General features: G+C 41.8%; 1 protein-coding gene across 1 annotated transcript in view; it reads right to left on the minus strand.

Moving 5' to 3' along the window:
* Window positions 1-25,759, minus strand: part of PLEK (pleckstrin) — a 392,598-nt gene that overhangs the window by 244,182 nt on the left and 122,657 nt on the right. Inside the window, exon 3 of the mRNA XM_085612714.1 lies at window positions 2,334-2,515. Within this exon, the coding sequence (XP_085468840.1) occupies window positions 2,334-2,515 (182 nt within the window). The remainder of the gene's footprint in view (window positions 1-2,333; window positions 2,516-25,759) is intronic.

The following is a 25,759-nucleotide window of genomic DNA, read 5'->3' on the forward strand; positions in this document are numbered from 1 at the left end:
TCAGCGAGAAAAGTGATCCAAAGGGAAAGCCTGCACAAATCGAGCTAGAACTCAGAAAGGATAGGCATTCAAGAGGTGATTTAGCATTCAGAATAACTATACCCAGGACTGATGTGCATAACATATATATAAAACAACATTAACAATAAAGGGAATGTGGGGTAAAGCACTCGGGAGCTCCACATGGTAAGACTGAGGCTCAGTAAGTCACTCACCCACAATTACTGTTACAGATACAGACTACAAATACCCACATATAGGATCTGTATGCAAAAGCAGGGTCTGTGGAGCTGATACCTATGGTGATGTTATAAACGTAGCTCAAAGACAATACTCACAGTGAACAAGAAACACCACCTAGGGTGTCAGCTCTGCCCACTTATCCTGGCGATCAAACAGGAACACGGAAGGCAGTAACAGCAAGGGAGTGGAACTAAACACAAGCATGATAGACAAGCAGCTCGCAAGGAGGAGTGCTTAACAGGAAAGGAGGGAAATTGCAGGGCACACTTGTCAGAAAGCAAGTAACAAACATACCAGGTAATATAAGAAAGAAAGCAGGAATAGAAAGACAGAAACCTAGGAACAGAAACCAAGGAAATGGGAAAAAAGGTAGGAACTGGAAAAGGATACACAGAAGGGGAGGTTACACGTGTATACTAGAATAGTGCTGGATCAGGAGTCAAGAAAACAAAGGAACACTGAAGGCTGTGCTGGCGCAGGAACAAGAATTGAGCAAAAACTCAAGAGCCAAGGTAGCACTGCAGGCAGTGTTAGTTCAGGAACAGGGAATTCGCAAAGCTCAGGAGTCAAGGTAGCACTGCATTCAGCGCTAGTTCAGGAACAAGGAATTACTAAATGTCAGGAGACAAGGTTGGGTCTCACCGGTACACAGATACAATGACGAACCCTGGACTGAAAGGCGCTGGGGCTCAAAAGAACTCACAGTAAGGACATGCATCTGGTGTGAGCAGGCTAACAGCAGCCTGCCACAAATGAGCCGAATTCCTCCACCCATCATTGACCTGCAGGGGTGGAGACGAAGCAGTGAGCAGGGAATTCTAGGTAACAGAGTTTCAGGCATGAGCAGGCTGGCTTCCAGCATGAGCAGGCTGGCTTCCACAAAACCCAGCATGGATTGGAAATGGATGTCAATTTCCAAGTAGAGTCGAAATGGCTGAAAGTCAGTATGTGCATGAAAGGGAGGTTCCAGAAGCTTATAACATTGGAAAGTCCCACAATTCAGCCCCCTGGGGGTGGGCATGAGAGCAAATTGTGACACTAACGTGGCTGTGTTGTGTTATGCCATGCTCACTTATTGTTTTCTTTGTGCTTTGCCTAGGAGAATACTGGCCGTATTAATGTCATACCGTGGTTTTGTGGTGCACTGAGGATCACTTGGGTACAGCAGTGCGGTGCCGAGATGGAGCACCATGCTCGTTCCTAAGACGTTCCATCGAGAACCCATTTCTCAATGAGAAATTAAATTAAAAATAGACCCAGACAAAGAGCTAAAAGCTCCAAAGTGGAACGATATAAGTAGTACGGCACTGCTCCCTGGCTGTTAACAACCAACTTAGAGGAGGGACAAAGAATAAAGATTACCCACTAGAAAGCAAGCCTTTCGAAATGACAAAGCAAGTTTACAATAAAAAGCCAGTAAGTGGGCTAGAAGCCCATATAGTGTTTACAGCATGTCGAGAGACAGTGCATGCTCGCTGCCAAGGCTCAACCTAAAAAGTAGGGAGTTTCAGTAATCTAGGTGAAAAATAATCAGAGCCTGCACTTTGTCTTTCCTACAGAAAGCAGGGAGAAGAGGCAAATGTTTCCTCAAAGTTCTGAGGAGAAAACAGGTATATGACAGTTAGTTTATAATGTAGTTGAAAGATAACTGAGAATCAAAAATACTCCTTAGATTTTGGGCAGAGTTAATAGGAGTCGGAGAGGCCCCCCCCAAGTTGGCCCACGATCATGAGTCTTTCCATGAAGAAGAGTTGCCATGTTGCATGTTTTAAAAATTAAAGATTTACATTTTTGGAGGTCAATAAATGGGACAGGTAGAGCTATACAATACATTTTAATTTTAGCGCTTGAGTTGCACTTGTAAAATAATTAGGCATCGGCCTAGATAGTTAGCCTTAAATACAATAGTATTCAATGAATAACATTGCAAAGGCACCTCGATTGCTCTGTGTGTGTGTCTTTGTGTACATGCGTACCTGAGCACAACTGCGCTCGTGTGAAAGTTTGTGAATGACATGAACCTCATGTTAACCTCATTTATTTGAAATGACTAATAACATATTTTAAGTCATTATTAAAGACATACAGACCCCAAGTTGATTGATTCTGGCAACCGGATGGACTTCCTTGTAGACTTGCGAGAAAACCTTTGACCACCTTCTATGCATTTTTTTGCTTTTTTAGCATCTCGGACCCATGCATCTCTCTCCTCCAAATGGGATGCTTGGAAATAGTGATCCTGTTGCTTTGCAGTGCTGAGTTTGAACACAAACTATAGATTTAAATAGAAAAAACAAGATACATCATATGACATTTAACTACAGCATTTCAAATTTTGTATCTGACTGAAAGGAAAGTATAATAAAGCTATTTAGCGCTGGGACACTCATTGGAATAGCTGTGGGCTGTATAAATCTTAATAACATACATAACATAACAATATTGGTGCATAAAACGTGGGTTGGAAAAGGAATAATGTTTCATAACGGTGTTCTCGGTTTTAGAAAAATAATAACAAACATGTTCAATTTTTAAATGAAACAGTTGCCAGTGTACTTATTAGACTTTGCAGAACGGAAGAAATAAAATAGAAATGAAACAAATGTATGCATAATAACAAATAAAATGAGTTCAAAAGGATTAAAGGAGTGCAAATGATTACGCACCATAGATATCATCTTCTATTGAACCTAAAAAGATAGTGTGTCAGTCCGTCACCTATATGATAAATGTTTGCATTCAAATTTGGACATTTGTTTAATACTAAAATACTGGTCAATAACAATATAGACATAGCATTTCAGGAGGTGGATCAAGGTGTTAAAAGCTGAAACTACACAGATGTTGCTCTATAGCTTGAGTAGCTTTATATAAAATGACATTGACATCACAGGCAAAGCATACACTCTTTCACATTAATCCCACCAAGCCTAAATCATACTTTAAAGGAGAGGAACCTAACTAGAAGTGTTTTTGTGGCAAGTTTCAAATTTATTTTATTCATGTTATGGAACTCCGAAGAGACTCACATGAAAGGGGAACATTCAAATAGTCTTATATATAAAAATGTACCATGTAAAAATGCTCTAAAAGCTTCGAATTCATGGAATTCTTTACAGACCATAGGAATTCAAAACAAAAATCCAAAATAAACATTAAGATCAATACAAATTTCAAAAACTCTTACAAAAGTTAAAAATTCTATAACAAAACAATTCATGGGGGGAGGGGGTCATAAAGTGATTTCAGAGCTTCGTGCTCACAACTTCAGAAACATAGGCCCCAGCCATTTATGACAGTAGGGTAAAAGAGCTGGGCAAATAAATAGGATGTGATTCAAGTCTTGAGTCCCATTCGGACATAAATTACATTCTGCAGAGGTGCCATACCATTTAGCTGTAAGACAATTCAAAAAGAAGCATGTCTAACCACAACAGTATTCAAAGTGGCTCACTCTGTGGGACAAATTCCATTTTATGTAAGGCTGTACTTTATTAATTAAAAGTGAATCTTTTTACTTTTTGGTATCTCCTCTTTCTAAGACACACCTCACTATCTAGGCGAATGCTTCAGGCCAACGAGGACTGTTTTAAACTAGCCTTTAGTTGTGACATAGGGAGTGAAAGGACCAATTTTGAATCTAGCCCAAGCTGGGCAGCAGCACATATGACCTTTCTGTACATTGTTGTCTTTTCCTTTTTGCCTATGGTCATTTCTTTTCTCACAAAATACCTTAGTGTGTCCTTATCACTCATTGCCAGACATATGCACTTTTTATCCCCCTTTCCAGCCTGAATGCTGCCACTGAAATCGAGGTATTGCAAGAGTGAGATTTCTTAACACTTGCCCTTATATTTGATTATAAAACCCCATTTAACAATATCTATAAGCTCCATTTCTTAAAGTAGCAAGACAGAGATTTTAGCCTGATAAACCTCTAGAAGACAGGAAAAGTAAAGTTTGCCTGTCTCGCTGTAGAGAGCTTCCAAGCTCTTAGCTTGAGACTGTGCCTCCATGTATAATACATCACATGAGACTTATCGCTCCAATTACTGCACATTATTTTTCCCCAAAAAGTGTAGGTCTTCATTACTTCTAATTTTTGGGCACCAAGATGACAAGAAAAATTGACTTATTTAGGTTTTTTCTTGTCATGAAAGCAAGGTATTTTGCTTTTAGAAATATTTATCTTCAAATAATGTGCGTCAGCAAATTGTTGCAATATCTCCAATTGACTATTAAGCCCTTTGAGGATGAGATTCAAAATTACTATGTCATGCGCATATAATAGACATGCCCCCAATAGTCAGGGCTATACCCCTACTCTGTGTAAGAAGAGCAGGTAAATCTGAGATGTATAAAGAGAAAAGCAGCGGGGCTAAGAGGCACCCTTGTTTTAGGCCATTTTTTGTTCTTATTTCATTTGAGAGTCCCTGATCCCCACCTAATAATACTCTACATTAGGTAGAAGAGTAGAGGGCAATAACTAACTGCAGAAGGGTGCCCGGCATACCTAATCCTGACAGCTTTTTCCACAGCATTGATCAGTCCACTTTATCAAATGCCATGGTCAAATCTATAAAGGCCGCATAGTTTACTCCCCTTCTAACAGTTACATATTTCTCATTAATTAATTGTCGGGCAGCTATATTGTCAATGGTTCTGTGATTTCACCTGAATTGCAATTGCTCAAGAGGTATGATTTTATCATCTTCAGCCCATGCGCTTAACTGTGAGAACAGGCATTTCATAAAAACTTTACCCACAGCATTTAGAAGAACGATCTGACGGTAATTTCCATGCTGTTTTCGGTCTTCCTTTTTAAAAAGGGGAACAATAATACATCCGGTCCAGAAAGTGGAGACTTTCCTATTCTCATAGCAGCTTTTAAAGACGGGAAACAATAATTTACTCCAAAGGGTTACTTCATGTTTCACTATCGAAATTGTGACTTCATCTGGACCCATTGTGGCAGAAAAGCGCATTCCTCGAATGGCCAGCTCAATTTCCTTTATCGATAGTGAGTTATGGGCAAATATTCCAACACAGGGAATTTATCGGGTTCTCAATTTGCTGCATATGGAGTGGAAATGAAGTTAATTCAACTATCTTCCTCAATTGGTGAAGGGATAGATCTAACCCTTGTCCTGCAACCTTCTGCCACTAAAGCCTAAAAGGTTCTCGTCTGCCCCTTAACAACGGCCTCCCTTAGGTCAACCCATAGCCGGTCACTTGCCTCTTTTTTTAGGTGAGCCTTTAAACAGCTCCTTCACCTCTTCAATAGAGACAAGCAGGTATTCCTCTCAGTCGAATATAATATAAACTGTTTCCTGACCAAAACATTTATTTCTCTATTTAAAAGGAATTACAAGAGGAATAGGCTTGGAATTACCCTTGGACAATCTTCGAGTTTAATTTGTTACAATCTGCTTCATAAACATATTAAAACCGTACAATACATCACTCACCTAAGACTCAAAATTGTTTTTGTTTTTCCAGTATAGATTTTTATTAGTTTTTCAAAGTTACAACAATAATATTGAACAGGATTATCTCGTCACAGCTTTTTTATAAGAATATTTTCTTTCCATTTTGAACCCTTCCCTTCCCTCCCTCTTCCCCCCTCAGGCTTACATATACATTGCAGGTTTAATACATACTATAATCTTATTCATATATCCCCATTTTGGAGATTGACGAATACTAGCAAAGCTTAGCTGTGTGCAACGCATATCAAGCCCCCCCCCCCTATTGACTACCGCAATTTTGTCTGAAGAGTCTAAATTGTTGAAACCATTTTCAAATTTACCCTTTAGGATAAAAAAGTTTCTGGACTCACTGGATTCTCCCTGTTTTTTTATCAAATGTAGAGGAGGCCCCATTCAAAATTCCAAGCACATTTAACAAACTTAAGAATTGCAGCTTCTCTTTAGTGTTCTTTATTCCTGCTACATTCCAGGAGATGGCTTTTAGCTCATTGCTAATTGTGGGGTATCAGTGACAAACTAGACATGCAGGCACTATTTAGAATAACCATTTCCATTTTTGAATTTGATCTTTTGCACATTCATCAGGAATATTTGCATATTGCCTATAGACAACCATCTGCCATTCTTTCCAAATTGAACTTTCAGCCCAATAGGTTCTACCAGAGGTTCCCCATTAGAGGGATAAGAGGAGATAGCCCCCACCTGCCATTTCTTTGCCATGAAACCAAACCTTTATCTTACCTGCCTACTTCTTCAAACACAGGAAAAGCTTCAATACCTTTGCGTTGCAAAGTTCACAATTTTGCAGTATTGTATTCGCAATGACCTTCGAATGAAAAGTTACCCTTGATTTGGTCCCTGACACAATGTATATGTCACTGCTTTAATTTAAATTCAGTGTCTTGATGTCTGCGAGACAAGCAAGTAGAGATGAACAATTCAAAATCAAATCAGAATCAAAAAGAGGAAAACAATCTGACATAAAAACATCAGCATTACAAAGATGCAAACAGTTGACTTCCTGGTCGAAAAATGTCGAGAGACCCTTTGCCTTACATAGATCCACAAATGGAGAAGCCACTGGATTAAGAGAGGAAGGGCATGGAATTGGCTGACAGGCAGTAGGCACTACTGCAAACTCAAAAGCGTTCCTCTTGATAGAGGGACTTATAGTTGAAGGCTGTAGGCCCATCACCAGAGGTTCTAATTGTGTTCTTGACTCGAGCCCTCTTGTATCCACCCCATCTCTAAAACAAAGTTTTTTATGACCCTGTTTTGAAATTAGCAGGTTAGGTCTTTTCTTCCCTCTCCATTTCTTTGTCTTGCTTTTAGATTCAGGTTGGGAGGAACATAGAACATCTGCGCTTGATTCCTGCAGATATATAGATTCAAAAATGGGGAACACTTCACGTTCCATATCCGAGGCCTACACGGAGATTCCAGCTACCTCAGGATCGACCGAACCAGAGTCAAACATATACATTATAGAGTGAGTGGGGCTTTCTACTATGGGGAATATTTTCACATACTTTAAACTGTGGCTTTCCAGCTTGTGAGCCGAAATCAGAGCTTGAATTTTGTTTTTTTAATCACAGTTTTATGATCACCCTCTATATTTACTTTTAAACCACACCAATAGATAGCATTTGGCCAGTTGCACAGAGATTGTCTTATACTACCTTTCTATTATGCTCTTTTTCACTAATCAATGCCTTCAATATCACAGTAACAGTATCATGAACAGTATGAGAACCCCCTACACTTTTGTTCTAATAAAGCTAAAATTGAAGATAAAATTCTCTCTAAACAAAGCAATAAAGCAGAGTCCTTTGTCTCCTGGCCAGGAGGATTGCATGACTTTTTGCTGATTAATTCCAAATCTGGCATAGCCGATGTTTGAGACATTAGTAAGGAGTGCTCTGAAGGCATACTGCTGAAAAGTTGCAGGCCTGTGGTCAGTGTCATTGAGGGCGCGACCAGAATATGTGGTTTATATTGTTCTTATCTTGTGGCCTGCACTTCCTACATAGTTCTAGATCTATATCCAGATGGGTAAAATCCTCCTTCAATATACAAGATGTTTCTCCTTGTGGCACATCCTCGAGAGGCATTACTGTTGACTTATCCACAACGGGAGACATTACTGTGGGCTTATCCACAACAGGGTTCAATGTACATGCCTTCTGAGGGGGATTGGCCCCACTCTGCCCCAAAGTGGGTTTCATACTGTCATTCAGCTCCTCTTGGGTCATTTTCTCATTACCCCAAAGGGAGAAAATCTGGTTCTTGACTTTTTAGCAAATTGATAAGGGGGCTTTTTTCCACAACGGATTAGACTTTGTTTTGGTACAGGCCTGCCTCATAATCAAATCTCAGTTTCTCTGTCGGTATTATGCTTGTTATCCACTGGTACCAATTATGTTAGCACACTCCTTGCAGGGGGAAAATCAGGTGGCCACAGTATTCTCTCCTTAATCTATATAACAGGCACTGATATGGTCGGGAGAGGAGGATTTAATAGCTAGGGGTGTTCAGGGCTGCAGGCCGGAATGAAACCTAGCTTGGCCGCTTCTGCTGCCCCCGCTAAACTGCCTGGGAGCCCCCCCCCCCCTACCAGAGCACCTCAGTAAAGTTCCTCCACCTTCTGCCACCTGCTCCAACCACACGTTTATGCCGCTTTATCCTGGATGGTGTCAGACAACTCAAGTCCAAAGGCCCCTGAAGCAAATGTGCAATAGTTCAGAGGCAACAGTAGTTGAGTTCCAACACCGTCATTCAGCAAAGGTGGGGGCGTAAGGGGACTCGGCAGCGACCAAAGAACCTCAATAAGAAGCTCACTGACCTCTCTTAACTTGCATGTGTACTTGTGCTCAAGCTTGTATTTGTTTTACCAGGGGGGTGATACAGCAAGTCACAATATACCAGGGTCCACCTCCCACCATGGGCTTACCATGCCTTTAGACATATTGTTGGCGTTTTTCCTGCAGCTTTCCTCCCACCACCTACCAGTGCCGACCACTGCCTTTCGCCCAGCCCTGGCACCAATCCTAGGGGGCAGGCAGCCCCGCAACCTTGACTTATACTACGCCCTTACCTTCACCTTCTGGGGCTGGTGCCTCACGCTTCAGCCCCATTTTAGTGCGAGCGGCTCATGTTCTTGGGAGTTCTCTAGCCTCTCTTTGCCTTGCATCCCCTATTCGCTTTGGCTCTCGTCTCCTGCCACGCTACCTGTGACACACGGCTCAGTCCTCACACAGCATCCGCTTCCGATCCGAATGACACCACAGATGACAAGACTTTTTGAGTTTTTGTGGCAAGATGTTTGACTGAATTCTCGTCAACACCATCTGCCAGCATGAGACCAAGCAATGCTAAACTTTCGGCAAGGCCAATGGAATTATGCGATTTTTTAGGTGCTGCATTATCCACATATTTATAGATTTGCCACATTTTCCACATAATGCAATTTGCATTTGGTTTGGTTAATTTCGTTTCTCAGTATGTGCTTTATTTTTCCAGTAGCTGCTTCGCAGAAGTCTATCTTGACAGCGGTGCTGTCTGCAAGATGTACTGTTGGCAAGTCTTTAAAACATCCACAGAATGGCCTTTGTTTCCACCTGGAGAATTATTACTCTCTGGCGTCATGCTATTGCTGTATCGTTCCACCTGCTATGGCGAGCTTCCATTGGAATGCAGGAGGTACTAATGCTTATCTAAAAAGTACACTCAATTCTTTCTCTGTCACACTCAAATCTATATGCATATTCTATACGGAAAGCACCTCTTTTTTGCTTCTGTTTCCCCAACATTGGCACAACCTAATAGGCAGGCTGTAATGTGATAGACAGCATTTCTGAATCCCAGAGACTGCACATGTTGGCCGATTAAAGCCGGGCCTATTGACTTTGTCCACAATTGTTTATCTAATCTTGTTTTTGCTGTTCAGTGGTCCACACTCTCAACCTCAGCGTGTGCTCCGGTCTGGTTTTTAGGAGGCCTGAACTTCTTCCAAGCATCTCTTAGAACCAACATTCCTACACATGACTATCATTTTGATAAGCAAGCGGACACATGGCAGTTACTGGCTGAAAGTGTTTTGGGTAAAACGCGAATACATTCTCTCATGTCTACATTCGTTAGCTAATCCTGATAGTTTCGCCAGCTCCTCCACCTTTCGGGATATATGAGCTGCCTCACTAAAATACCTACCCACAGTATCTTAGAATAAATATCTAAAATCTGCATATCAGACCTGGGTTGCTTGTAAGATTTCTCTGTCCTGTGAATTAATTAGAGTGTGCTCTATGGTGAAACAAGCCCTTGATTTTAATGATTTTATTACTGAGTCTTCCTTCAACCTTGTCTTTAGGAGACAACATTGATACAGTTGTTCCTGCAGGATATAAAATTCTAGACATTGACCACTCCTCAAGCACAGATGGCGGTGTATCTGTGATTAGAGGGAAAGAACTTAGAATGATTCTCTTCTTAATAGCCTCTCTCTCTCTCTCTAACAGAATATTTGGCACTAAGCATCACCCTCTCACCCATGGTCACAGGTAAAGCTTTTTTAATTTACTAGCATCTAGAACCTATGGGTCCTTGTACTGATCATATCCTTGAGTGCTTAATATCTTTGCTAATCTAGTCAGATAATATCCTAAACTGGGAGCCTTTATGTTATGTTATTCGAGATTGTAGCGCACACAGATACTCCAAGGAGTGTCCCGGCGCAGACCTTAAGGAGTGAGGGGAAACTGATTAAATGAAAAGGAACGTTTTCTGTTTTTTTTTAAAAAAAGAGTGGGTTCCTGGATGCTACGGAGAGCAAAAGGAAGCGAATTCCAAGCCAGAGCAGCCCTAAAAGCAAGGGAACTGCCGCCCATCCTTTGCAGGCGAAAGTGAGGTACATGGGCAGTTGAGAGGCAGAGCGCAGTGGTCTAGCTGGAGTGTAGAACATAAAACGTTTCTGCAAATAGATTGGGCCGGAAGCATGCAAGGCATGATGCGCGATCACCAGGGCTTTAAACTTAACTCAGTCGGCTAGGGGCAACCAGTGGAGTATATGCAGATGCTGTCTTCCATTGCTTCTGATTGGGATGTTAAAAATAAGCATGGCCGCCGCATTCTGGACTACCTGTAGTTTGTTAAGCAAGTAGCCCGGTAGGCCAAAGTACAAGGCGTGGCGTTAAGGCCTGGGCCAATGATCCTGAAGCCAAGGGAGCTCAGGAACTAGTAGAATCTTTTGCCGCCACATCTAGGCTTCAATTGGTCACAACCCCTATCCATTGTGGGGATCCAGACCTGCCAACTTGATAAAGCAAGCATTTGCAATTCAATAGGCCTCACATTTACGTGAGTTTGGGCTACTGGCATTGTAAATGACTATGCCTTTTATTTCTGTTTTGGTTTTTAAAACATAAATAAAAGGCATTGCAAGACCTATTGCATTCCTATTGCATTCCAAATGCTTGTTTTAAAGTGTGTGTGTGGTGGGGGTTGCAAACAGAAGGTACCAGAAGGAACACAATCGGGGAGCAAAACTGAGGGTGTGGGTGTGTGGAACCAAAAATGATGGCACGGTGGGGAAGGAGCACGAAGGGCATAGGGAAGCAAACAATACACAGAGCAATGTGGCGGCAGGGGGTGAAAAGCAAATGAACGAGAGCAACGTTAAGCTGGGGGTGAAAGAACACCCTATACATGTAATCTGAGCCGAGGAGCAAAGCGCAGCGAGCTGCCACTTTGGAACTGCAGAACTGCGCTCCAATACCTTTGGGTCGGGTTTGCACTTGCGGTTGCGGGAGAGTGTGTTCAAAGAGACATTTGCAGCCAAAGAGTTTCTTTTTTTTTTGGATCCATTTCACAGATTAACAAATTGAGAAAAGAGGGTAAGAGACCTTTGTTAAAGTAATGGTTTTTAGCAAGTGAGTGGAGGAGCAAACCTAAAACATAATCATGTTTAACATAGATGTTCGTTCAGAAAATAGACACGCCAGATCTAACGGAATTTACATCATGCACCTTGGACCTCCCTAAGGGCATCGCTGAGTTGCCCCATTCTGTCTCCCATGGCCCCAGAAGAGCTCCCCGTTTGCTACAAATTAAACAACCCGTGGACCACCTGTGCATTGGAGACCCTCCTGCAGTAAGATAAACTCAATAAAGAAAATAGTGCTTACAGACTAAAGAAGATGTACCTTGTAACATCTGAAGTAAAAGGACCAGTCCTCATGGAATTACAAATGAAGACAAGGCGGTACTAAGGAGGGACTAACAAGCCCAATAATGAATCAGAAGCCAGCATTTACAAAGGAAAATTACACAAGCCAATGACAAATATGGGCGGAGAGTGGGAGGGGCTTCAAGTACATACTCCAATACAGCATGGCTCGCAGAGCAGAGCATGCACTGCCAAGGATCGACCTAAAAAAACACAGTGTGAGAAGGGGGCGGGGCCTTGTTCCGAGAAGTACCTATGAGGCTTTTTAGACCCCATCCTGCCTCCAAGACCCCTCGTCCAAAAAAACTGAAAAGCTTGCTGGGGTTGATGCTGATGTCCTATGTTTTTTCAAACCCCTTAATGGACGTTGCCAGTTCAAAGCCTTAGAAAACGAGCTGGAAATCTACTATTTACAGTGATTTTCAGCTCATTTTTCCTGCCCCCGTGTGCTATCGGCTCCTCACTGGGTGAGTGTATGATTGCATCCTATATCCTGTGTCACACAGAAGCACCGTGTGAGTTGGCAGGTCTTGAGGTCATACGCGACCAGAATTTTTTGACCTCATATACTACTGCTTATGAGCTAGCGTGGTCAGACCACAAAGCAGTGTTTTTTCCCTTACATACAGTTTTATCCCTGTTATAGGGAATAGTGCACAACTGCCTAAATTTAGTAAATGGTGTTCAAACATTTGTGAAGAAAGGGTGCAACTGTTACTTGATTCCTCGACTCCCACCTTTTCTATGATGTTAAATTAGCATCAATCTCCTTTAACAGATGGATCACAGCGGCTCTAGATGCATCCATCCCCCTTTGAAAAATAGGATGTCACATAGACATCACCCTTCCATGCCTTGGTATAGGGTTGATCTATTGAATGTGAAAAGAATTATAAAAGGTTGCAGCTTATTTGGAGAGCATCTTAATAATTTCAGGCTAAAACAGATCAGGTTACGGAAGTGTGTAAATACAAAAAACATTTTTGTATGGCTCACACCAACTGCTGCTTAAATTGTATTATGAATGTCCAATCGTATCAAAGAAGCCTTCAATATTTTCAACAACTTAGCCAATATGGATGTAGTTAATTCTATTACCTCTTCACAATCACTATGCTATGAACTTTCATATTTCTGATTTTCAAAAGACACTACTTTCAGTAATGATCATTTTGGCACTTGTCACAAAAGTCCTCACATGCAGGAAACTCTGCTTATACTCTCTTCTTCTCTACCTTGTCTTTAGTTTCGGAGGAACTGATTCTCACCATAATTAGTTACATCTTGTCTGGATTTCCCTTGGATCAATGCCCTAGGAAAGGGATCAAGCTATTAGTTTCCTCATCACATCGCCTTTAATAGCTCTTTGTGATCTGTCTCTCGAATCGGGTAAAGTTCAATTTTCCTGTAAATCTACAATTGCCACACCACTTTTATTATAAAATTTAGACCAGTCTCTCTCTTTTTTTTTTTTTGAGTAGAAAATTCATTATTAGTTACAGAACTTCATTATAATCAAAAACAAGCAAGAGTTTTAACACTTGAAGACCAGCACCTAATAATTCATAGGAAAGAAACAATTATTCTTTTACGGAAAGTGCATTTGTGCGAAAGTGCTTTGAAGAGATAAGATAAAAGAAAATCCTTTCCTTCCCTCTGCCTGCTCCCCATTTCTCACTTCCCTTTCTTTTCTTCCTTGGGAGGTATAAAAGTAAATCAATGGTTAGTCAGACAGTGCTAAAGTGCTTTTGGTTCTATTCTAGCTTAATAATTTATCAAACGATCTAGAATTCCTCTCATATTTCTAATATAAGACATAGTATCTTTGCTCTATTATCCTTTCCTTTTCTTTAAAAAGCTGAAAAGTGCGTGTAGGTTTTTAATGCCATTTTTCAAGTTTAAAACAATATGATATTGCCTCTGGACTTACTCCAGGGTGCTATTCCGGATAAGATGCATAAGTTCTGAAGTGATCACTAAATGCAATAGTGCTTATCCATTATGAACAAAATTTAGGACCAGTTAAACCAATCTATTCCTGATATCGAAACCCTTTACCAAAAGAGTGAATTAACACATCTGATAGTTTTTTTTTAACGAGCTTAAAAAAGTGTGCAAACATGCTCGTAGAATACCATTGCGACAATAGGAAAAGGGGTGGGGGATGCTATTTCCTGATAGTTTTAACCTGGCTTATATAGATTTATCCAACCTGGCGGCCCAGAAATTATTTCCACTGACTTTTCAGGCTTAATGCCAGAATTGCTTACTGACAGAATTGCCAGATATCGTTACATTTTTCATTTCCCACAACTCGTTTGGCATAAGTCTCTTCAAAATTCATAGTTCGAGAATTTTCTTTCCTCCATTCAGCTATTGAGAAAATCTTATCTGTCCTCCACGTCTGAAGAATAAGTGAACATGCAATACATATGGCTATCGAAACAAAATATTGTTGACCCTTTGCTAGTGATTGGCCTTTGCTAGTGATTGGCTGGTTTTGGAAGCACCAAATAATGCTAATGTGGCCTCAGGCATGATCGAATGGTTGATTGCACCATTGATAGCTATAAAAACGTGACGCCATGAATTTGTTAAGTGCAGACAAGTAAAAAACGTATGGAGCCAAGACCCTTCACCACAGTAGGATACATCTTGTGAAGATGCTCCGGTGTATAATAAACAAGCCATCTTGACAAAAATGCCATTCTTTTAAAATTGGCTGTCGTAGGGATTTATTTCCTATCCCTGCTATCAGGCTTCACAGTGAGATTCTACAGGAATCTATACCGATTACCTATTCCTAATATTTGGCTTCTAACAAGCGCACAATTTATCGATTGAGTCCCTGTAGTGCTAGTCTGACACCCTATCATGACCTTTGACTACCATTATTTTAATTGACTTTGGTGTGTTATTTTATCCTAGTTTGAATGTACAATGTTCTGCATATGCCTTGCTTCTCTTAAAAGTTTATTTCTTGTAATCTTGCAGTCTTTCAGTGGGAGCTGTCACGGAGTAGAACAGCCTTGCCAGGAACAGAATGTGTTGGATGTGCATTTGAAAGTATGAGAGAGAGTGAGGTGTGGAATGTACTTTTTGGTCTCGAAGTGCAGTGTTATGAGCAGTAGTGCACAAATGTGCTCTGTGTTGTACATTGAGAGATGAAGTATGTGATGCTATAAGCGGTGGTGCACAAATGTGCATTGTGTTGTACATTGATAAGTATTATGAAGTGCTTACTATCGACTTTGACATGACCTCATGACATACTGAATTTTGACTCTGCCTGGCTTGAGCTTTATCTGCGTGCACAGCCACGCTTGCAAGTTGTTTGGGTTAATCACGTTCAAGGATTGCTTTTGTGAGAGATTGTTTAATGTATCCTGGAAGGCTTTCGTGAGCTTCGACAAGATAAAGGCTGAAACATGCAAGACTATGGAGGGAACGTGGGAACTCCTTCCTGTCATGGAGTGCTTGCTTGGAAGCTGGCCAGTCCTGGTAAGATTCCTCTGGCGCACGGGGAAGGTTTCTTGAACCTTCTAGTGTGAGTTTTGAGACTATAAAGCTGGGGTTTGTTGACAGTTGAGTTTGGGTGCTCACTTACAGAGTAGACGTACTGCTGTAAGACAAACGGAACTTGAGTCCCGGTCGAGAGTCCAATCCAGCTGTGAACAGGCCCCCCAGCAAGAATTGGCAAGGATGTTGAGTGAACGATCGGGTGAGATGATGTGTTTCTGACTAGTGCCATTGTGATGCGTGGTTCCAGTGGCTGTGGTCATTTGAGGTGTTTGAGTTTTGAATATTGCCATTGTGATGTGTGGCCAGTGGCTTTAATCATTTGAGGTGTTTTCTTTGTGATGTGTGACTGAGTGAGGTGCACATCCAAAGTAATAATTTGATGTATCTAGTGTATATATATCTTTCTGATCTCTTGCAGGGCGTCCCATTATATCTGCTTGAGTCTTATCTCATATTATTTGCTGCTTGTTTATTCATGGTATTATTCATGCATTTAACTGTTGCATTTATCAAGTGTGTTATTATTGCATGTTCTGCATTTGGCATCTGGGAAAGCCTTTGTTAGAGAGCATTGTGTCAAATAAAACCCCAAGCCTTATTCTAAAAAGAGAGTCTTTGCATTTTGTAAAATAAAACCATTTTCTAAAGGTGCTGTTTGTTTTGTGTTATGTCTCCTGCTTCACCCTGAAGGTTTGAGCCACCATGTGGGAGATTCTGTATTATCTGAAAAGCGAAGCAAGACAGTCCCTTCATTTAGATCTTTGCATTGTGCTTGGGGAAAATGCGTAATTTTATTAAAGCTTAAAAAGTATTGTACACATTGGGGACCAGCCCGTTCTCATAGTTCCTGCCATGAAATAGTTTTTGCTTGTCTAAAATGGTCGCTCAATGTTTTGAATCCTAATGAATTCCAGCATCAGGAACTTTTATTGGAACATTGGAGAGTAAAAATGTTAATAACGGTAACATCGACATTTTGATCATTGTTGTACGGCCTAATATAGACAAAGGAAGCAGAGACCATCTATCAAGCAAAGCCTTGATTTTAAATAACATTTTGGTATAGTTCAGATAAAAGAGGCTGGAGAAGTTATTTGTAACAGATATACCAAGGTATCAGATTGGGAACACTACCTTTGCACGAGACTGTAAGAATAAAGGGAAGTCATCAATTAAGGCATTGAAAAGCAGTAATTCTGTTTTAGTTTGGTTGAACTTGTACTCTCCTGTCTTAGTCAAATCTGTAATTGTCTGAAAAGTAAACCAGTTTCACTGCTACTTTTTCAGCTAAGATTGCGTAAATTTCGAGTTGTTCTTTTTCGTTTCCCAGTGGTTGCTTCCAACTGTCGGAATTTGTAAAAGTAACAAATGTTCTGGGTCCCTAAAAATCAGGGTTTAGTTATTTTGTTAGCATAGGATCCACATTGGTAACAGCAGTGTATGATATTCGCATGAACCTTTAAGTAGGGAGACAAGTGACCTTTTATACTATTTCTCACAACAGCCTTTTATATTGACATGAAAACAAGTAACTTAGATTGTCCCTTTGTATATCAGACTTTAAAGAGATTCCTTGTGGTGTACCACAGGGGTAGTCCCTAAGCCACACACTTTTTGACATTTATATTTCTCTGTTAGCCTCCTTGATTCAGAACTATGGTATAAATGTCTACACGTATGCAGATCACACTTATGTCATATTGTGCTTGATGGGGATAAGTACTCCCTCCACGACACCAATAAGGAGTGCCTGTGGAATGTGGCCGACTGGTTGAACAATGGTTTGAAAATTTTGCACGTGGCTTTTGGAAGGAAGAATCCGGGGAAGCAAGATGGCGGGCTGAAGCCGCCTCTAGGAGTGGACCGCAACGGCTCCCGGTAATCTGACCCCCCTGCCGAAAAGCTCTAAATATTACGATGCGAGGATGCGAGGATAAGGCACTTACATAGCGAGAAATTCTGAAAGTGGATGATGATAAAGAGAACGCCAATGTGAACGACGACTAAAAAAAACAAAAAAAACTCCGGGCAAACCCTCCGCTGCAATACTGACCGGATGCAGCTCCTCCTACGGTCCCGTCACAGCTGCTCGCTATTGATCCAAAACCTTGAGCGAGTGCCGGCTTGGCGTTCGGCTTGGCGATCGGCATACCGCTCTTCCTGCAATATTTTCCGCAGCCACAACAAACTTCTGCACTATCTGGCTGATTTCCGAATGGCACCTACAAGAAGCGGCCGAGGAGCGAACCGCCAACCTGCGGAGACGCCTGCAGTAGTAAATCCAGCGCCTGCGGTGAGTGGGAGCGGTAATGGCGGTATCAGTACAGGCTTTGGCGATGACAGAGCTCTGGCGGAAGGGGGGTCAGTTGTGAGTCTACAACCGGGCTGTTTGGCAGGGAAATTACAGGAGGGATTGGAGGCTCCTGCTGATACTGCACCCCCAAAGCTTGGTCGACAGGTGATCCAGTATCTACAATCTGGAAATATTTCTGAGATTACTGAGAATGTGCCACTCTATGGAGATAGCAACTTAGCAGAGACAATAATTAATGCTATAGATAATAACTCCAAACAAGGCAGCATTGACTGAAAGCTACAAAAAAATACTAGCCTTGATACTCAACATATTCAGGATATCCAATATCAATCTGATGCTAGAGGTCTTAATTTGAGAACTAACAAGGCCGATTTGCAGTCTGAAATTGACCCTAAGCTATTATTCGTCCGCCTATTAAAGATACAAATTTAAAGCTAAACGATGATGGCCCCCGCGCTAAGGCGCAACAGCGAGGATAATGGTAGTAACAGTCAACTGTTGCTCACTCTCCTAGATGGGCAAGATACTAATATACTAAAGGTACAGCCGGAGAGCTTAAAGGGTTTGGATGGTTCCACATTAGTAGCGGACAATGCAATATTAGGTAGTGGGCATATGTACCATTTATCTAAAATATCAAGAGAGCAGCGCCTGCCAAGAGAATCTAAGAAGAAAACAATAACTAAAATGGATCCGCTAAAAAAAGTAAAAAACACTAAAGAACTTAAAAAGATGCACGGCCTATCTAACATAGGAACAGCACCTGAAAAGCACACGAAAGAAGACGCGAAGAACAGCCCAATGAGGAAATGGGTACAGTCCAAAGGTGGGATCAAGAGAACTATTGCTAGGCTATCAGATGTGGGGCTTGCTGATGGGAGTATCTTAGCCGTCCCTATACCAGCAACAGAAATATCGGCGATTAGTAAGGAGGATTATTTATATCCTGGCTCGGCACAAAATCCTGCGAAAGAACTAAACACTCAGGATCTTGCTGCTCATCCTACTCCTGGCAACGGCGAAATTACTTCCTCTCTTTCTTCAATCCCATCTATAGAACTACACCAAGAACTATCTCTGGCTTCTTGCTCCCTTCCCCTAGAAGAACAAGCTTCTGCAGAATACAGCCATTATAATGTTCAGGGCCAGGAAACAACTATGCTTGCTATGATATTGCAAGCTTTAAACGAACAGAGGGAAGAAACAAGGGCATTCTTTTCACAAGTTCGAGCTGACAATGGAAAAATCCAGCAGACAATGAAAGAAGCAATGGAGAAAGTGGGATGTGTGATGGAAGAGATGGCGGAGCTTCAACAAAGAGTTGTCAATATAGAAGAGGCCTCATCTAAAAGGGATTGCTCTGTGGAGAGACAAGAAGTACAGCTAAGGGAAGTACAGACTAAACTGGAGGACTTGGAAAATAGACAGAGACGACAGAATCTTAAACTATTTGGTATTCCTGAAGGCTTGGAGGGAGCGGATTCTAGAGCGTACATTGTTCAGATTATGCAGAAGGCTTTCCCCGAACTTCGGGACTGGGACTGGGATTGCCAGATACAGCGGGCACACAGACTACCAATAGTAAAACGCCAAAAGAATCTCCGATATCCTAGACCATTTCTACTTTATTTTGGCAATTATCTATTGCGCCAAGCTGTCTCTCTAAAAGCTGGCCCTAGGTCGCCCGTGGTGGTGGACTCTCTTTCTCTGGTCTTTCGATCAGATTTTTGCAAATTTACGATGGATAAAAGATGGCAGCTAAAACAGCTGATTGACCCGCTAAAAGCATTTGGTGTCCAAGCTTATCTGCAAGAGCCTGCCCGGCTCAAAGTTATTAAGAATGGGCAAAGCTACTTTTTTTTCTCCCGATCGGAGGCAGAGGAGGTATTGCAGAAATGGAAAGGGGAAGGTTCAGGCTAAACTAGGCTGAGTTAGGGTCCTTGAAAATAACCTTTAAATGTGCCTTAATACAAACATATCGTTTATAGACCTGTTTGGCCTTTCTATTTACTACTTACTCCTTTTTTTTTCTCTTCTATTAAAAATGGTTGGGGGGACCTCTAGACCGGGGGCTGGGGGGCGGTTGAGTCCTAGTTGACTGCCATACCAGCGGCAGTTACTAGAAGAGGACGATTCCCCTCCTCCAAGGAACAGGGCGGGTGTGAAGGGTGGGAAGAATGGGAAGGGTGGTAAGGGTGTCAGGGGGTTGGGGTGGTTTTTTATGATGTATAAAAAGATTGCTGTTGAAAAGGATAAAAAAACTAACATGAAAGTGATTTCAAATAATTTTGGCATTATATTGTGTGCTATTGACATAAAACAAGCAAAGATGGGGTTTCTTTTTTTTCTAAATGGCTGAAGTAAAGATCTTAGCCTGGAATGTTGCAGGCCTTAACGGTAGGAATAAGAGACGTTTGGTGGAAGAGGAACTGCTGATGTATAACCCACATTTAGTCTTATTATCAGAAACTCATATTGCATATCAAGATAAAGGGCTTCTTAAACAACTGGGATATGAAACTGTTATAGCTTCGGATCAAGATACCTCAACTAGAGGTGTAGCTATCTTTAGGCATAGACATCTAAAATGTACAATTGAAAAATCACTAACGGATAAAAGTGGTAGGTGGGCTATTGTGCAGGCTCAAATCGAAGGTATGAAATATATGTTTTGTGCGTAATATATGGCTCAAACAGTGATGATTATCAAATAATAGACAGACTGAATATTGAATTGCTGAGCTGGGAAGGCGATAAAGTTGTGATGGGGGATTTTAATTGTGTGATGAATTACGAGATAGACACTACAAGGCGACATGCATTTCAGAGGATGAAAAAGACACGTACAGCAATTAACGAGCTAGGACGAATACATGCTCTTAGAGATGTTTGGCGGATATTATACCCCAATACACCAGGCTATACCTATTATTCTGCTGCGCATAAACTCTGTTCCCGCATAGATATGGCCTGGGCATCAGAAGAAATTATAGAACTCTGTACTATGGAGATATGTCCCAGGGTCACTTCAGACCATAACCCCATTCTTTTGAATTTCAAGATACCATTAGCGAGGAAACAGATTAGGGGTTTTTCATACCCTAGATATCTCTTAACAGATGAAATCTATTTAGCTAACATTAAGCAAAACTTGAGGGAATATCTGGAAATTAATAATGGCTCTGCAATACCAACAACAGTCTGGGACTCATGTAAGGCCAGCATCAGAGGATTTACACAGGAATACATTTGGAGACAGATTAGGCAGCGCAAGATAGAGGTAGATGAGATCATTAAAGATATCAAGACCATAGAGAATCGGCATGCAGAAGCATTATTAAATGGCTCTCAAAACCTAGAAACTATAGGATATGAACTAATAAACCTAAAATCAACACTAAAACAAACATTTAGGGAGAAGATAGCGGTTAAAATTAACAAATATAAATTAACTCAATATGAAAGCGGGGAAAAAATCGGGAAGCTTCTAGCTTTTAAAGTGGCCGACGAACAAGCTAAGACACAAATACAAAAATTAAAGGCTCAAACAACGAGATATATGAGCAGCCAAGCCAGATACTTGCGCAGTTTGCTACATACTACCAACATCTATATACACCAGAGGTTCAGCCACAAATGCTTGACATTATAAAATATGTTCAGATGTATATAAAAAAAAAACATTGGTAGTTAATGAAATATCAGGAATATTGTCAGATGATATTCAGCATGACGAGATTAGAGCGGCCATCTTCTCTTTGCCATCAGGAAAGGCATCTGGAGATGATTCAATCCCCCTAGAATTATATAAACTATGTTTAGATGAGTTACTGCCAACTTTTACTCAACTCATTAAGTATATCGAAGCAGGGGGGAACGCTCCAGATTCCTGGAATATGACTCGGATAATTTTTTTCTTAAAAAGAATAAATCTCCAGAGGAATGTGGGTCCTATAGACCAATATCACTTATAAATACGGATACAAAAATCTACTCTAAAATTTTAGCAACTCGCTTAGCACCAATTATGCCGAAACTTTTCTCACCTCAACAACATGGGTTTATTTTAGGACGGGACACCACATCTCATGTGAACACGGCTATAGGAGCGTTTGATGTCGCCAAAACAAAAACTGCCCCACTCGGTATGATATTACTAGATGCAGAGAAAGCATTTGACCGAGTGGGGTGGGATTTTCTTTGGGTAGCATTATCTGCATTTGGCATCAAGGGTACATTTTTACACTTGATTAAATCTTTATATCATCATCCCACAGCTAAACTAGCCTATGCAGGACTACAATCTGACGTGTTTCCAATATCACGGGGTACCCGTCAGGGGTGCCCTCTCTCACCACTTTTATTTGCACTATCAATAGAGCCATTCATATTAGCACTACAAAACCAACCTCGAATTATACCTTTTGTACATAGCTCAAATGAATTAAAAATTACGGCATACGCTGACGACATTGCTGTATATTCAACGGATGTTAGAACAGCACTATATGAGGTGGTCAATGAAGCAGAAAGATACGGCTTGGTATCTGGCTACAGACTCAACATTAATAAAACTCAAATATTAATGAACTATAAAGACGCTGAAATAACAACTGGGATATGCAACACAGCTATTTACCTAGGGGTTAAGTTAACTACTAGAATGAATAAAATTATAGAAATAAATTATGAGACTCTTTTTAAGGAGACTGCAATACTGCTTAAAAAATGGCACAAGGTTCCTTTAGGTATTGGGGGCCGTATAAACATAATTAAAGTGAAAATATTGCCTAAGTTTATTTATTTATTTCGCTCTATTCCGTTAAGACTAAATATGTCTTTTTTTAAACGATTAGATGGCATCTGTGGCAGCTTCATATGGGGCTATAAGAAGGCTCGTAGAGCTATCCGACTACTTAAGCTACCATATAATCAGGGGGGTCTGGGCAGCCTTTTCTAGGCGGCTAAGAAGCTTAATACACCCCGCAGGACGTAACGCACCTTTTTTTTTTAAGTTTATGCTTGGCAAGGAACATGAAATGTTCCTGTATAGAATCAACGATCTGAATTATTTCAAGCGGGTTAGATTTAAGGTCGCACGAGATGTTGCCAATATATGGCTTGCAATTATTTCTAACTGCAATACATCATTTTATCAAGATAAACTACCCATATGGGGCAATCCAGGTTTGCCAGAAATTTTTCAGGATGTGGAGGGTAAATAGCTAATACTATATCACGCGCTTTCTCTAGGCTTAACAACTCCGTATATTCTTCTAACCTTAGGATACAACAATTTAGAACAATCTGCCAACTATACTATACACCAGAAAGAATATCAAAGTGGTCTTCCCATGGTTATTCTAGAGAGCGTAAAAAATGCCCAAAATGCAACCTGCAGGCTGCTGATCTAAAACATATGTTCTTCTTATGTCCTTTATTAGAGAGCTTCTGGTCAAAGATAACTGACTTGATTTCTCAGAAATTAGGGAGTGCAGTGGCGGTCTCAGCAATAGATGTATTAGTTGGAGCCCAGAGTATTACAAGCAGTTACGCGGATTTAATTTCAATATTATTGGTTAGTGCAAGATTGACAATCGCTCGTGCGCGGATCTTACCCACACCCCCATCGGTCTTAGAATGGTGGGGATTAGTTAAAGAAACATATGATATGGAATCAGCATTGGCAAAAACGAGAGGGACGAAGGCACTCTGTAAACTAAACAAGATATGGGGTGTACTATTCTGAAATGTCCAAAGCATAATATGTAAATAAATGGGTTTTTTTTTAAAAACAGAGCCGCTTGCCCACCTACCCTATTATCTCTGCAATGAGGGCTAATAGGCATATATGTAGATATGAAGAATAAGATATTCCTAGAGTTGATATACTTGCCTGCATTAATGTTTGTACTTATGTGTTTACAATTTTTTTTTAACTGAACAATATGTTCTAATCTTCCTTTCTCTTTCATGTTGGCAATAAAGAAAGTTTAAAAAAAGAAAATTTTGCACGTATAAGACAGAGATGATACATTTTCGAGATTTGCTAGTAGCCCGGTGGCAGTGGGCTGGCTAGTATAACGCTTGGATAACTGGTCGCGATTTCCCTGCTCTCCGCCTCCGCTGATTACTAGCGCAGGCGATGTTTACTAGTACTGTATTTTACTGCTATTAACTCGTTTTTAAAGTTTGTGCAGGTCTCTCACCTTATTGGGGTTTCAGAGTTGGGTTGCCAGGGCGGGTTGGCGTATTTGCGGGCTCTTAGCAGCAGCGGGCGCCATCTTTGATCGGGCTGCCTTCCTTCCCAGCCCTGCCCCTCCTCCACCGCCCCGCCCCTACTTAAGAGTTTGGACTTGTTCTCCTTTCGTGTTTGCTAGTAGCCCGGTGGCAGTGGGCTGGCTAGTATAACGCTTGGATAACTGGTCGCGATTTCCCTGCTCTCCACCTCCGCTGATTACTAGCGCAGGCGATGTTTACCAGTACTGTATTTTACTGCTATTAACTCGTTTTTAAAGTTTGTGCAGGTCTCTCACCTTATTGGGGTTTCAGAGATGGGTTGCCAGGGCGGGTTGGCGTATTTGCGGGCTCTTAGCAGCAGCGGGCGCCATCTCTGATCGGGCTGCCTTCCTTCCCAGCCCTGCCCCTCCTCCACCGCCCCGCCCCTACTTAAGAGTTTGGACTTGTTCTCCTTTCGTGTTTGCTAGTAGCCCGGTGGCAGTGGGCTGGCTAGTATAACGCTTGGATAACTGGTCGCGATTTCCCTGCTCTCCGCCTCCGCTGATTACTAGCGCAGGCGATGTTTACTAGTACTGTATTTTACTGCTATTAACTCGTTTTTAAAGTTTGTGCAGGTCTCTCACCTTATTGGGGTTTCAGAGTTGGGTTGCCAGGGCGGGTTGGCGTATTTGCGGGCTCTTAGCAGCAGCGGGCGCCATCTTTGATCGGGCTGCCTTCCTTCCCAGCCCTGCCCCTCCTCCACCGCCCCGCCCCTACTTAAGAGTTTGGACTTGTTCTCCTTTCGTGTTTGCTAGTAGCCCGGTGGCAGTGGGCTGGCTAGTATAACGCTTGGATAACTGGTCGCGATTTCCCTGCTCTCCGCCTCCGCTGATTACTAGCGCAGGCGATGTTTACTAGTACTGTATTTTACTGCTATTAACTCGTTTTTAAAGTTTGTGCAGGTCTCTCACCTTATTGGGGTTTCAGAGTTGGGTTGCCAGGGCGGGTTGGCGTATTTGCGGGCTCTTAGCAGCAGCGGGCGCCATCTTTGATCGGGCTGCCTTCCTTCCCAGCCCTGCCCCTCCTCCACCGCCCCGCCCCTACTTAAGAGTTTGGACTTGTTCTCCTTTCGTGTTTGCTAGTAGCCCGGTGGCAGTGGGCTGGCTAGTATAACGCTTGGATAACTGGTCGCGATTTCCCTGCTCTCCGCCTCCGCTGATTACTAGCGCAGGCGATGTTTACCAGTACTGTATTTTACTGCTATTAACTCGTTTTTAAAGTTTGTGCAGGTCTCTCACCTTATTGGGGTTTCAGAGTTGGGTTGCCAGGGCGGGTTGGCGTATTTGCGGGCTCTTAGCAGCAGCGGGCGCCATCTTTGATCGGGCTGCCTTCCTTCCCAGCCCTGCCCCTCCTCCACCGCCCCGCCCCTACTTAAGAGTTTGGACTTGTTCTCCTTTCGTGTTTGCTAGTAGCCCGGTGGCAGTGGGCTGGCTAGTATAACGCTTGGATAACTGGTCGCGATTTCCCTGCTCTCCGCCTCCGCTGATTACTAGCGCAGGCGATGTTTACTAGTACTGTATTTTACTGCTATTAACTCGTTTTTAAAGTTTGTGCAGGTCTCTCACCTTATTGGGGTTTCAGAGTTGGGTTGCCAGGGCGGGTTGGCGTATTTGCGGGCTCTTAGCAGCAGCGGGCGCCATCTTTGATCGGGCTGCCTTCCTTCCCAGCCCTGCCCCTCCTCCACCG

This window comes from Triturus cristatus, chromosome 6, assembly GCF_964204655.1.
Source record: "Triturus cristatus chromosome 6, aTriCri1.1, whole genome shotgun sequence".
Lineage (NCBI taxonomy): Eukaryota > Metazoa > Chordata > Amphibia > Caudata > Salamandridae > Triturus > Triturus cristatus.